This window comes from Macrobrachium rosenbergii, chromosome 27 (assembly GCF_040412425.1).
Source record: "Macrobrachium rosenbergii isolate ZJJX-2024 chromosome 27, ASM4041242v1, whole genome shotgun sequence".
NCBI lineage: Eukaryota > Metazoa > Arthropoda > Malacostraca > Decapoda > Palaemonidae > Macrobrachium > Macrobrachium rosenbergii.
The window spans coordinates 16,362,449-16,377,891 of NC_089767.1; the positions used below are offsets into that span (position 1 = coordinate 16,362,449).

The 15,443-nt window shown below is 37.3% G+C and overlaps 1 protein-coding gene across 2 annotated transcripts in view; it reads right to left on the reverse strand.

Moving 5' to 3' along the window:
- Positions 1–15,443, reverse strand: part of LOC136853437 (probable glutamate receptor) — a 69,948-nt gene that overhangs the window by 2,021 nt on the left and 52,484 nt on the right. For both annotated transcript variants that reach the window (XM_067129003.1, XM_067129004.1), the window contains exons 8-14: positions 15,170–15,312; positions 12,621–12,708; positions 8,965–9,094; positions 6,389–6,566; positions 5,968–6,067; positions 2,968–3,097; positions 1,044–1,131 (exon numbers count right to left, since the gene is read on the reverse strand). In XM_067129003.1, coding sequence (XP_066985104.1) covers positions 1,044–1,131; positions 2,968–3,097; positions 5,968–6,067; positions 6,389–6,566; positions 8,965–9,094; positions 12,621–12,708; positions 15,170–15,312 — 857 coding nt within the window. The remainder of the gene's footprint in view (positions 1–1,043; positions 1,132–2,967; positions 3,098–5,967; positions 6,068–6,388; positions 6,567–8,964; positions 9,095–12,620; positions 12,709–15,169; positions 15,313–15,443) is intronic.

Consider the following 15,443-nt stretch of genomic DNA (forward strand, 5'->3'; position numbering starts at 1 on the left):
CTATCCAACATTTCTAGACTTCTTCATCTTCCCTCTCTTAACGATTTTGAATTATGTGCTCTTCACCAACCAGTTTATTTTCTATTCTTTCCACATACCCAAACCCTCTAAAAAAACTCTGATCCACCCTTTCACCTGCACTATACTTCTTAATACTCATACTTATTGCCTCATTACTCAACCTTTCAAATCGACGCAATAGAGTTCTCTGTACAGCATATAATCAAGGCCACCGAAAATAGATCTATCTTTCGCTGGTCTCGGTATAATGCTGTATGAGCCGCGGCCGATGAAAAACTTTAACCACGGCCAGTTGGTGGCCTGTTCTATATCGTTGGCAGACACACGATTATGGCTAACTTTAACCTTAAATAAAATAAAAACTACTGAGGCTAGGGGGCTGCAATTTGGTATTTGATGATTGGAAGGTGGATGATCAACATACCAATTTGCAGCCCTCTAGCCTCAGTAGTTTTTAAGATATGAGGGCGGACACAAAAAGTGCGGACAGACAGACAAAGCCAGCACAGAAAACTAAAAAACTGACTTACAGCAACAAACAGCTAACCAGTAAGCAACACTGATCTCTTGATGTCATCCTCTACATTACAGCTTGCCGTAACAGTCTTTGTTTGTTTATCAGCCCGGAGGTCCACATAAGGCTTCTTATCTCCTTCACCACCTTACTGCACCAAAGGCCGTAACTACAATTACAGATTTATCCTAAAACTAGTTCTCAACCAAGGGGGAATTTTAACAACAGACTGGCAGGCTCAAACTGGCTCTAGGACCACACAAAATGCAGTGTGCATCGGTGGGCTTTCTCTTCACTAGCTTGTGTGTTTGTGATAGTATTTTGTTACATATTATTTAGAATGCACCTTGTGAGGCAGACAATTTTGGAAAGGGGTGGGGGGGCATGACATTCTGACATAGGGAGAAAGGGTGCATCGGCCAAAAAAGGTCCAGAACCACTGTTCTTAACAATTGCACTTCACATTCAGAAGGAAAATGAATGAGGGATAATGTAACCCGGTAATTACCTGTCCTCCTCAGGTATGTGCTCATCCTCTCGCAGGCAAGTGCGATGCAAGCCAACACCAAGCCACATCCGGTTACCAAAAACACAGCCTAGAAAGAAAGAGCCTTCAATACTCTACACAAACAGACTCTAGAAAAAATCTTAAAAGATATCAAGCTCTCAAGTTTGTGTCTATAAAATTTTGTCCAATGAGTCAAATTTCAATTCTGGAAATCACTCCAAATATGTACCTGCACCTTAGAACTGCGAAAATTGAACATATACTTACAGATTAATAAATTATATATAAATCCTAAAAACACAAAATTCGCCATTCCGATATTACTGACCTTAGCTAAAAATTGGAACCCCCCATCAACGAAGTTGATGTAAACAAAAGTCCGATGCCGCTGACTATGTAAATTTACATGTAATTTAAATGTTGATTAGCGACTTGAGCAAGCACGTTACTTGGCCTTCGCTGGGCGGTCTCGTGTCCCCTAATAGCCTGTCCACACTAGCAGGCATGCCCGACGGGCACTTCCAGGTGTTTATATTTTCCCTCGCTTCTGAAGCATTGTTACCAGACAATCGCATCGTTCTGTCTCCATGCTCGATCGACAAGTTTAGTGGAATGGGTTATGGGAACAGTGTTTGCCCGTCGGGCAGTGCCCGCTAGTGTGGACAGGGTTTAAGGGGCTCGATGCGTTTGGTGGTTGGGGGCACGCTGTCTGGTCCCTATTGGCTCACGCATTCCTTCTGCTGGAGGGGAGTATTTGATCTGACTCTTGTTGAATATTGAGGGTCAGTTTCTGGACAGCGATGCTTAAGGCTTCGGCTATTAAGAGGCGACCATAGTTATCCTCTCTGTGTACAACATGGGTGCCTTCTATCAGCTCTTGTAGAGATGGCGTCCTGTCGTGAACATCTATATAATGTTGATGAATGGCCCCTTGATTTCTATGAGCCAGCATAAGTCTCTGAAGGGTCGTTGTAGTGCTGTGTATGTATTTCAGAAGTCTTTGTGGACATATATGTGTGTGTGTGATAATATATATATATATATATATATATATATATATATATATATATATATATATATATATATATATACAGTATATATATATATATATATATATATATATATATATATATATATATATATATATATATATATATATATATATATACAGTATATATATATATATATATATATATATATATATATATATATATATATATATATATATATATATATATATATATATATATATATATATATATATATATATATATATATATATATGTATATATATATATATATATATATATATATATATATATATATATATATATATATATATATATATATATATATATATATATATATATATATATATATATATATATATATATATATATATATATATATATATATATATATATATATATATATATATATATATATATATATATATATGTGTGTGTGCACGTGTGGTTGTGTATGTGTATATTGACAGTTCCAGTCAGGATGCAATACTATATCATCAGGAAATGTTTTAAATTGTATAATTATTTTGCTACTTACGGATGAATTAAATGAAGCCAAGGAACGAAATTACTGTAGCTTCAATCAGAAGCCGCAGTGTACAGTCCTTACATTTGTAACTGACGTGTGCAAGCAGTAAATGGGATCTTTCCTAGATAGTGACCCCCAAGGGTTGTAACCCCGTATGTAACCACCTTTGTGGAGTGTGTACTACAAGCCCGTTGGGGATAACCGTAAAAACATAAGCAAAAGACTGTTAATATCATGAAGATAATGACCCCCAAGAAATATTAGTCCTAGATAACATCCCCCGAAAACCCTTGGGGGTCACTGTCTAAGAAAGATCCCAGTAAATGGCCACTACCTGAAACTTCTTCCCTTCTCTTATCATACCTACCCACAGTTCCAGGATTTCATAAGGTTGAGTTTCCCTGATCTTCGTGGGCAACCTGCTGCAGCCGGTTACGTATGGCGTCTCCAAGAGAGTCCATCTGTTGTACATACCATGTTCTTGCAACGCCTGGACTCTGTAAAGATTAGGGGAATGTTAGGAATTGGATTTACAGGCTGCTTTGGGAGCAAGAACCCGTGCCAGCACGAGGCTTGCCTAATTCTAAAACAACCAATGATAGGAACTGGAGTGTTAAGTGATAGTTCCACTTTTTTTTTTTTATAAATGTTTGTGTTAATGTTGACATTACAGATATTTTCCCTCGTAACTTCATGGCACTGTTTACATACGCGCTGTAAAATCTGCAAATGATAAACGCAAAAGTTAAAACAGATTTACTATCGAAGTTTGCAACAACGTCAGTAATACCAGGCATGACAGATTTCTTTCATGAGCTATGTGATGGTTGGCTAATAAAGTTCTCGTCGTCAACCTTGCAGCTATGCTTGCTTACAGATAAACACCCAGACATGGGGGTCCAAGATATGAATTAGCAGAAATGGACGATCTGTAGACTGTTGACTGCACAGTGGTTAGTGGGGACTCACTAGGCTGATATGTGCTACAAAGCTAGATTTCCAAAAGTCTAACAGAATCTTGTGCTGCATGTTGCGTAACTGACTGATAAGAAATGCTGGCAAGCGTGTGGAAGAAACGCTGATTTCTTGTGTTAGGATAGAATTTCAGTCACTGGTATTATTATTATTATTATTATTATTATTATTATTATTATTATTATTATTATTATTATTATTCAGAAGATCAACCCTATTCTTATGGAGCAAACCTATACTAGCCATTCACTTGAAATTCAAGTTTCCACGGAATATGGTGTTCATTTGAAAGAAATTACAGATGATAATAGGAAATAGAGAATGAGGAGATCAGTTATTAGAATAAATATAGATTAACAAATCAATAAATAAATAGATAAAATGTACATAAATTATGAAAGTATAAGGAGAATTGTTTTAGGGTAGTAATGCATTGCATCTTCGCTAGAACTTTTGAGTCTCCAATTGCACAACGTTCTCAGGGAGGCTGTTCCGCAGTCCGTCGATGTGAAGAATAAAAGACCTCAGGATCTGAGAGAATCGACAAGGAGGCACATTTATTGCATATTGGTGCTGCTGTTCAGCAAATCTGGTCGCTCTCGGCAGGACAAGAGGATCAGGGATCAATTGTGATAACAGATAACGTAGTTTTAGTGGTTTTGTGTTTCTTTCAGGAACAGTCGAGAAGATTTTTTCTTGTCAGAAAGGCGGCAAGTAATCTTGGAATGAAGTCAGAACAAGCTCAGAAATACAAATGAACGAAGAGATTTATAACGTCAACGTTATATGCCCAGAGAGATTTTCAAATATATTTCTGCTTGTCCTTTTCCACAACTCGAGATGAGAGAGAGAGAGAGAGAGATAAAAATTTACTTGTAGTCGTATTTGTAGATCGTTTATAATTTCTCTATAGCACCGTCAGTGCACTGTACGCATTACTCAAGATTTTGTGCAGCGTTCCTTCGGCCCCTAGCTACAATCCCTATCATTCCCTTTACTGTGCCTCCGCTCGTATTCTCTTTCTCCCCGTTAAACCTTTCAAACCTTTTTGCTTTTAATTTCCATTTCAGCGCTGAATGACCTTACAAGGCCCATCACTTGACCTTTGGTCTATATTTTATAATCCATTCCATTCCACTGCTTCTTGACTCATCCAGCAGGATAACCAAGAATTTGTCTAACATGTTTCAATAAGTGTACGAGTTTTGTCATTTCCCACGGGCGATGACAGAACTGGTCGAGAGAAGAGCATCTGGCACGATTTCTAGGACAGAACTGAAAGGCCAAAGGTTCTGATGCTGATGTGTGTGTTGACAGATTTAAAAACAAAGCGCCCTTTGATGCTATAGATGTACAAAATTTGATAACGTTTAGGCTCACGCTGGATGCTAGGTAGTTTCATTGCCTTCGGTCTAGCTTGGACAAACAAAGACTAGGTCCTAGGTCTAGCCTACCGTTATCGATCAGAAGCATTAAGCTTAGGTGGCCGCAAGGACGTTAGACCTAACCTCCTTGGGTGGCTGACTACCGAGAAGAGACAGTCACCTGCGGCAAATTAGCCCCTTGAAAATCCACTGGGTATGGGGCAATCAAACTGATCCCCAAAAATAACAGAAAACCAATATGTTACGCCATCTGGAGTTGTCCCTTCTGACAGATAAAGGTATATGGAAAAAAATTAAGGATAGGACCAGGCCAGGATGGAGAGTTCTGGTCACGTTATATTAAAATCCATCACGCCTCTCTCTCTACCCACGCAGTGGATGAGGCACCTGATAATCAGGGCTTTAGTGGGTTGTAAACATGTAGCCAGTTATGTAGAAGACATAGAATCTAAATCTCTACCCAGATTACATACAGAGAATTGAACAGCTAAATTATTCCGTAGTTCATTCAGATGTATATGAATTTTTATCACTTCACCGTGACATTTTTATATTCACAAACATTATGCTACAAATGTCGTTTAATATCCAATTCGCACTACATCGGGAACAACACCGGCTGAAGAGGTATTTTATATATATATATATATATATATATATATATATATATATATATATATATATATATATATATATATATATATAATATACACACACACACAAAAGTTAAGTATTCCTTAGTTTTACCAGACCACTGAGCTGATTAACAGCTCTCCTAGGGCTGGCCTGAAGGATTAGACTTATTTTACGTGGCTAAGAACCAATTGGTTACCTAGCAACAGGATCTACAGCTTATATATACAGTATATATATATATATATATATATATATATATATATATATATATATATATATATATATATATATAATCAAAAAACTAATTATTTTCTTATCTGTTGAATTTAGCACTTGGTAAGAAAACAACTCAGCAGCAGGCCAGTAACAACCTTGTACTTAAGAGTCGAAGAAGGGGACTTCCTTTGGGTACAACCAGACTGTAGTACAAGCCCAAGAGAGGTTCCTTCGCTTTGTAAAAGTCGCATTGCCCTGAAAAGATGAAATTACTCCAGAATTACTCAAATTATACTTCTAATGCTTAACTGATGCTTATACGGAAGGGAAAGGGAAGGAAAGGAGGATTGTGTGAAGCGTTAGGTAAACAAAATGGAATATTTTGCGACGAACGGAATTAATCTGTTCCAGTATTCTTCAGAAGGTTTAAAAAAAAAAAAAAATCGTCTCAAAATGTTCGTTCACTCAGGCAACCATCGACAACACAAATTAACCATGGGCAGTAATGCAACAATCTAAATTATATACACGAAAAAAATGAGCAAGGTAGTACTCATTTTCTCACGAAATCCTCACCTGTCCTCCGGAAACTGTCCGAATATATTTGATCGCAACTGCTAGCCTCCAGAATAACAGCATGGCGCCCACCGGGAATATATTTGTAAGCCAAGTTCTGCATGTCCTCGGCCTTCGCAAAAGTTCCCCTCGTTTTCATGCCATCGGAGAGGTCCTTGAAGACCCCAGCCTTAGCTTTCTTTAAATGTAGATAATCAGGCTCATTAGTAATTCACTTTCTATGCTTTGCTCTGTTTCATGATCTACGTTTAGAATTACAGTAAGATGATTTCAACATTACATTAACATGTAGAGCAAGGTCTAGACTAGAGATTGTCTAAGGTCTAGACTAGAGAATATTTAAGGTCTAGACTAGAGATTATCTAAGGTCTAGACTAGAGATATCCAAGGTCTAGACTAGGGAATATCTAAAGTCTAGACTAGAAAATATCTAAGGTCTAGACTAGAGTATATCTAAGGTCTAACTAGAGAATATCAAAGGTCTAGACTAGAGAATATCTAAGGTCTAGATTACAGAATATCTAAGGTCTAGACTAGAGAATATCTTGAGTCTATTTTAATTTGAAAACTTTATACTGTAATGAAAACTGTTATTGGGAAAACTTCTAACTGCCTAAATTTCTCAATTACAATCTTCCTAGAGTAACTGAGGCCAAAGGTCTTAGGATTTAATGGAATATTTTTCTTACATTTCTCTTCTTTTTCCAGAATACCTTTTGGCAGCTTAATGAAATGCAATGAAATAACATTAAAAGCAAAGTTAATGATCGAATGAAGAATTACAAAGAAAAATAAATCATCAAATAAAAGTTATTTCCAATGATTGTACCAAAGTGATTACTATGCAGAGAAAATAGATCAGTTTTGAAAACTTACTGATTTATGATTTACGAAATTTAGGCTTAAGACAGTGAAAAAAGGAGTTGGAGTGGTTGGACAACAAGATAAAGAGGTCTAGATGGTTTGTGGGGAGGGAGATATAAGATCTAAAGGTGAAACTGGAAGAAAAGCGAACAGTTGTACTGAGAAGTACTAGTTAGAGAAGCTGAACAGCAAGATGGAGGAAAGAAAGCGGGAAGGGAGGTAAAGTAAAAGGCTAAAAATTGGGTTTAGCTAGGGGTCGATGGGGCGCTGCAAACTCCCTTTAGCAATGCCTACAGTGTACCACGTGAGGTGTACTGAAAGCACTAACCCCTTAATAAAAACAGCTCCTAGTAATATTGCTTCAAGTGACCAGAAACCTTTCACTCTCTTACTACATATTCTTTTCGGCTATCCTGTTTCAACCAACTTGCAGTTTGCCACAATTGATCCCTGGTCCTCTTTTCTTGCCGAGAGTGACCAGATTTGCTGAACAGCAGAAGCACCAACATGCAGTAAATGCGCCTCGCTGTCGAACTTTTCAATTCCAGAGGATCTTTATTCCTCACACCGTTGGACTGTGGAACAGTCTCCCTGAGGATGTCGCTCAAATGGAACGTCAAAAGTTCCAGCGAAAATGCAATGCATTACTGCCCTAAAACAATCTCCTTACAGTTTCATAGTTCACTTACATATTTATCCGATCTAACAATTTGTTAATCTATTTTTTTTCTTTTTTTACTAACTGATCTCTTCTCTCTGTATTTCCCATTACCATCTGTTACTTTTTTCAAATGATCACCATAATCTTTGGAAGCTTGAATTTCAAGCCAGTGGCCTTTGTGGGTTCGTTCCATACGAATAGGGTTCATCATAATATTTTATTTCATTTATTCAGTAGATGAAACCTGTTCACATGGAACAAGCCAAAGGGGCCACTGACTTGAAATTCTAGCTTCCAAATAATAATAATATTAGGAAAAAGACCTTCTTTAATATAGGTTTTGTTAAACAAAATGGCAGTTTCAACAGCATTTATTTTATATAGTAAACGCTCAATTCGTCTTATTAATTGTTTTTCTTGCACTGGAATGGTTGCAAGCAATTGACCAATATTCATATCCGGTGGTTTAGTGATGTGTAGGAGGTAGTTCTCGTTGAATGTCGACTAGTTTCGCCCTCCTCGTTAGGGCATCAGTCAGGACAGGATCGCAGGATGCAATGGCTGTAAATTCGTGGATTTTTCGTCTTTTATCCGTGTTTGTTGGACTGTGGACAATCCAACAAACACGGATAAAAGACGAAAAAAATCACGAGCATTACAGCCATTGCATCCTGCGATCCTGTCCTGAATGATGTCCTAACGAGGAGGGCGAAACTAGTCGACATTCAACGAGAACCACCTCCTACACATCACTAAACCACCGGATATGAATATTGGTCAATTGCTTGCAACCATTCTAGCGCAAGAAAAACAATTAATAAGACGAATTGAGTGTTTACTATATAAAATAAATGCTGTTGAAACTGCCATTTTGTTTAACAAAACCTGTAATAATAATAATAATAATAATAATAATAATAATAATAATAATAATAATAATAGTAATAATAATAATAATAAGCACATGCCCGGACATGTTCCGTTTATTACAAGGAATAATCACTCTGAAAGAAAAATATATAAGAAAAACTTGAATGGGAGCCATTATTACCTGAAGGTGATCGGTGAGCACAGTGGCGCTTTCCATCACAATTTTCATATTGGGATCGTCCAGAATGTCCCTGATGGAATCGTATTTGATTGTGATCGTTTTTGCAGCCAGAAGCGAAGTCATGGAACCACTGTTTGAAAAAATGTATTAAGAAGGGAAGGAAGATAAAATAATTCAGGCTTATATTCATAACACACACACACACACACACACACACACACACACACACATATATATATATATATATATATATATATATATATATATATATATATATATATATATACACACACATACTAGCTGATCAACACGGCGCTGCCCGGGAAAACTCTGAATAACGATCGATAAACTCTCTCTCACTCTCTTTCTCCTCCCTAACACCCCCTCTACTCTCTCTCTCTCACTTCCTCTCCCTCTCTCTCTTCCAACTCTCTCTCACTCTTTCCCTCTTTCCCCAGTGACCCCTCTACTCTCTCTCTCTCTCTCTCTCACTTCCTCTCTCTCTCCTCTCTCTCTCTCTCTCTCTCCTTTCCTGTTAAGACAGTTGCTTCAGTTACATTGCCCAGCATTTTTGACATTTTATACTTCATACCTTCTCAGCCCCCATTCCTATTGGGGCTGAACTTGGATTTAAAGGGCATTGCGGATGTCACTATTCATCTCAGCGACCTCAAAAACTGTCGATTAGACAATAATATGTGTCATTTTTTATATTTTATTTTTCACCCCTTCTCAGCTGGCCACCCCCAAGCCCTTCCTACCAGGCTGAACTTTGACTTAAAGGGCATTGGGAGTGTCACTACTCTTATCAACAACCTCGAAAACTATGGATTAGACACTAATACCTGTTGTATTTGGTTATTCTTACATGTCACCACCTTCCACCCCTTCTCAACCCCCACTTCCTACTGGGGCTGAACTTGTACTTGAAGGGCATCAGGAGTGTCACTATTCATTTAAGCGGCCTCAAAAACTATGGATTAGACACTAACATCCATCATTTTTGGTTATTTTTACGTTATCCCGCTTCCCACCCCTTCTCACCCCACTTTCCTACCAGGGCTGAACTTGGACTTATATGGCATTGGGAGTGTCACTATTCATCTCAGCAACCTCAAAAACTAAGGAACAGCCACTAATATCTGTCATTTTCAGTTATTTTTACATGTCATCCCCTTCCCACTCCTTCCTATCAGGGTTGAACTTGGATTTAAAGGGCAACAGGAGTGTCACTATTCACTTCAGTGACCTCAATAACTATGGATTAGACACTAATGTCTATCGTTTTCGGTTATTTTCACATGTCGCCCCTTCCATCCCCTTCCTATCAGGGCTGAACTTTTAATTAAAGGGCATCGGGATTGTCACTATTCATCTCAGCAACCTTGAAAACTATGGATTAGACACTAATATCTGTTGTTTTCGGTTATTTTCATGTCAGCCCCTTCATACCCCTCCTCACCTGCCCTTCCTATCGGGGCTGAACTTGTACTTAAAGGGCATTGGGCAACCTTGAAAACTATGGATTAGATACTAATATCTGTCATTTTCAGTTAGTGTTACATATCAGCCCTTCTCACCCACCCCTTCTGGGGTGAACTTGGACTCAAAGGGCATCGGGAGTGTCACTATTCATCTCAGCGACCTCAAAATCTATGGATTAGAACCTATATCTGTTGTTTTCTGTTATTTTTACATGTCACCCCATTCCCACACAGCCTCCTTTGGTGCCAGTGATGTCTTACACCCACAGTATTCTTTTCCAGATAGTAAGTCATACGTATGCCAAGTTTGGTTAAAACTGCTCAATGCATTTCAGAGCTATTTTGGCACATACACACACACGCACACATCCATTTTTATATACATAGATATATATATATGTGTATGTGTACTATATATATATATTATAAACATGTATATATATAGGGTATATGTGTATATATATATATATATATATATATATATATATATATATATATATATATATATATATATATATATATATATATATATATATATATATATATATATATATATATATATATATATATATATATATATATATATATATATATATATATATATATATATATATATATATATATATATATATATATATATATATATATATTCATACATACATATATATATAAAGAGAACTGTCAATCTGAAATCTTGCTAAAAATGAGTCATACTCAACAGAATATGGAATTTAACGAGAACATTTATGCCACATTCCATAAGTCCGTGTGATCTTAGAAAAGAAGAAGAGATGACAATTGTACTTATATAGACTGCAGAATCCTAAAAGCTAACGATGTAATACGATAAAGAAGTTTCCTTAGAAATATATTCACAAGCAATAATCATCAGCATCATCATATATAATAATAATAATTAATAATAATGATCATCATCATTATAAAAATCCATAATAATAATACAGTATATCCGAGTGGATCTTTCTTGTTGTTCCGCCCCAGGTGGGGGCGGGGTCAGTAGGGGATTGGGAGGGTAGGGGAGACGTGACACATCCACCCTCCTCCTGAAAACTTGTTTGTCCGTCCTGGGTGAGGGCGGGGTAGGTAGAGGATCAAGAGGGTAAGGGACACGACACATTCACCCTCTTCCTATAAACCTGTTTGTCCGGCCGGGTAGGTAGGGGATCATGAGGGTAGGGGAGACAAGACGGGTAGTGCCGGGTTCCAGCGCAGCGTAGCACGCACCATTATGCTCGTAATAATAATAACAATAATAATTAAAAATTACTCATAACAGCATGAGTCTTAAAATGGAGAAACAAATCCACAGTTATGGATGGGAACGTATAATTATAAAGAAATCTATACAGAGAGCTTTCGGGAATCTGAAACGAACAGCTTCCCGAAAGCTCTCTGTAGAGATTTCTTTTTAATTATACATACCCATCCATAACTGTGGATTTGTTTCTCCAATATAATATAATAATAATGATAATAATAATCATCATCATCATTGTAGGTACATGAAAGATGCATTCAGTATGATGTATTCAGTATGATGTATGAACCTTTATATGTATGCATTACATTCTCCCATATTTCATGTTCACGCATATACCTCCCTAATGTATCAAATCTATGTCATTCCTATATGTATCATGTGCGATATGTAATGACCAAACCTTATCCGTCTGGCAGTGATGTTTCGCCAGTACGGGACCGTTCTGTTTCCCTCATAAGTGCATAATTTGCACCTCTGTTAATTTTTTAACTCCACTCAACATTAAGAACTTACTCTTGATATTTTGGTGTTTCCTTCATCCCCAACCTGTAGTGATAAGGATAACACATCGAACACACACATGATGAAGTGAGTATCGAACACACACAATCATAATAATAATAAAAATAATAATATATGCGATAAATTGCCGACACGTGTTGATGACATTTTATGCTGTAGTGTAAGTGTACCTTAGTTTAACCAGACCACTAAGCTGATTAACAGCTCTCCTAGGGCTGGCCAGAAGGATTTGATTTATTTTACGTGGCTAAGAACCAATTGGGTACCTCGCAACGGGACCTACAGCTTATTGTGGAATCCGAACCACATTATAAGGAGAAATGAATTTCCATCACCACACACCCTAAAATCTGCATTATGGAACCCACCTGTAGCTTCTGGTGACGATGAACACGAAGACGAGCCACAGCAGCATCGTCAGGCGAAGGGACAAACTCTTGGGCATGATACTCACGCCTGAATAGAGAAAATATTAACAATCGTCACTTCTTGTTCCCTTTATTAGAATTTAAGGATTTTGTAAATTCGGCAGTACAGTACTGGTAATTTGTTACTGCATTAACTTTACCTGACTAAGCTGGTTTCAGGCTCGTTCATATATAATATCTCTATAATATAAATGCTGATTGTGGGAATTTAATCAAAAGTAAGAAGAAGGTGAACTGATTTTGTGAGAAGCTAGGTACTTATATCTGCAAAGGAGGTAGTGATCGTTATTGTTTTTAACGCATTAGAACTCATTATTTACAGCTTTATTGTTATTATGATCAATAGTCAGAAGATGAACCCTATTCATTTGTAACAAGCTCACAGGGGCTATTAACTTGAAATTCAAGCTTCCAAAGAACAGGGTGTTCATTTGAAAGAAGTAACAGAAGGCAATAGGAAATACAGAAAGAAGAAATCAGGTATTAAAGAAGAATAAAGCAGTTTGTTCTGTCCACTGAGAAAAAACGAACTGCGTTGAAACCACTCAGAAAAATCGAAACACAGGTTCCAACGAAGCAAATCGCAGAAACTAAAATAATCAGGATCATTTGGCTTTGGCCATCTACCCTCGGCAGAGGTTTCAATCTGCTTGAGACCTTGGCATTGCTTACAATCATATAAAACTGTCATCAGTAGACCACGCTATAAGAGGCTAACAAATTTCTAAGTGTTAAAAATGTACTGTGACCATTCTGTCCCCCTTAGATTCGTAACCTTGCGTGACCTTGTAAGGAGACTCCCATAGTTTTCCTTCCGTCTCTTGTAACCTTGAGTCCAGGAAAGGAACTTGCAAATTATGAATTTAATCCAATATAGTCTCCGTGTCAAGGAATCCTATTTTCCTGTTAGTACACAGCTACTGTATTATCCCAGTCAACAGTTAATTCATTATACACTAAGAAATAAACTTTTGGAAAAAAAAAATCCTGCTGATATAAATTTTTAGTTTTCTGTAAAAGAAAACTATCGCGCCGGTTTTGTCTGTCCGTCCGCACTTTATTTTGTCCGCCCTCAGATCTTAAAAACTACTGAGGCTAGAGGGCTGCAAATTGGTATGTTGATCATCCACCCACCAATCACCAAACATACCAAATTGCAGCCTTCTAGCCTCTGTAATTTTCATTTTATTTAAGGTTAAATTTAGCCATAATCGTGACTCTGGCAACCATATTAGATAGGCCACCACCGGACCCTGGTTAAAGTGCATGGGCCGCGGCTCATACAGCATTATACTGAGACCATCAAGAGATAGATCTATTTTCGGTGGCCTTCATTATAAGCTGTTTACAAAGCTCGATTGCGCCGAGGAAACTTCGATTTTATTTATTTTAATTTTTTTTAGAATTGTTTACTTGCAGTTCACGGGGCGTTTTCTTAAGTTTACGTTGCGTCTAAAATACTTAATCGACTGGCGATTGCAGTCCTTGTCATTGGCATTTAAAAATCTCAAATATTACAGCTATAACCACATGGTAACACGACCATAGTTATTAGTATTTGCCGACAAAGCCTATTTTGGGTTTCATTCCGTTTTATTTTTTATGTTACTCTAATCAGATCTTCTGTTAATTCACATAAAAGAAAGAGGAGACTGATACGTAATAAAATTCTACACAGCTCAAGTAATTACCCAAAATAGCCCAGTACTTCGTTTGTATACGAATATATTACTAAAAGTTTATGTTTAAATGCGGGCTTGTATTTTGTACTTGCAGTTTTCCATCGTTGGTCTTATTCAGAAGAATTATCATGCATCATTAATAGATCAAATATCTATCAATTTCTCTTTACTAGAAACTCACAGAAATGGCAGCAGTAGTTGAAATCGTTCATTCAAAGAATTTCCTTGAGGTTTCCCCAAACCACGCCAGTGTTTCCTCTTATTGCTCGCTTAAAGGAAAGCGAAGAGTCGGTTATTTCAATAAAAAAATGTTCCTTCTTATTGTTCTCTTAAGGGAAAGTGAAGTTCAGTTATTTCAATAAACAAGTAAAAAATGCGCCCAAGTTTCTTCAGCGTAATCGAGTTTTCTGTACAGCATATAATCAAGGCCACCGAAAATAAATCTATCTTTCGGTGGTCTCGGTATAAGACTGTATGAGCCGCGGGCCATGAAACTTTAACCACGGCCCGGTGGTGGCCTGTCTTATATAGTTGCCAGATGCATGACTATGGCTAAATTTAAACTTAAGTAAAATAAAAAAGAAAAAATTACTGAGTCTAGAGGGCTGCAATTTGGTATGTTTGATGATTGAAGGGTGGATGATCAACATACCAATTTGCAGCCCTCTAGCCTCTGTAGTTTTTAAGATATGAGGGCGGACAGACAGACAAAGCCGGCCGGCATAGCAGTTTTCTTTTACAGAAAACTAAAAAGGGACTAAATCAGTTTTATCTACGAGCTCCTTTCGAAAGTTTGTCGTCAATTACCTTGTCCCATGAAGATTTGGTAAGAGATCAGAAGATGGTTAAAGAAAGCAGTGGGCACATCAGCCTCCAACGCTCGCGCTGAAGCCGTAGACACAGCAGCTATCAGAAGGCTGGAGATCAGCAGACTGACCCACACGTACCAACTGTTAAACATGAATGGCCTCGAAAATATTAAATTGCTTGGTAGTATTTCTTCCCTGCATAAGCCCAAGTTGTTAAACTTGCATACCAAAATTTAAACAGCGCCCATTTCACATGCAGCTACCAATTTTGA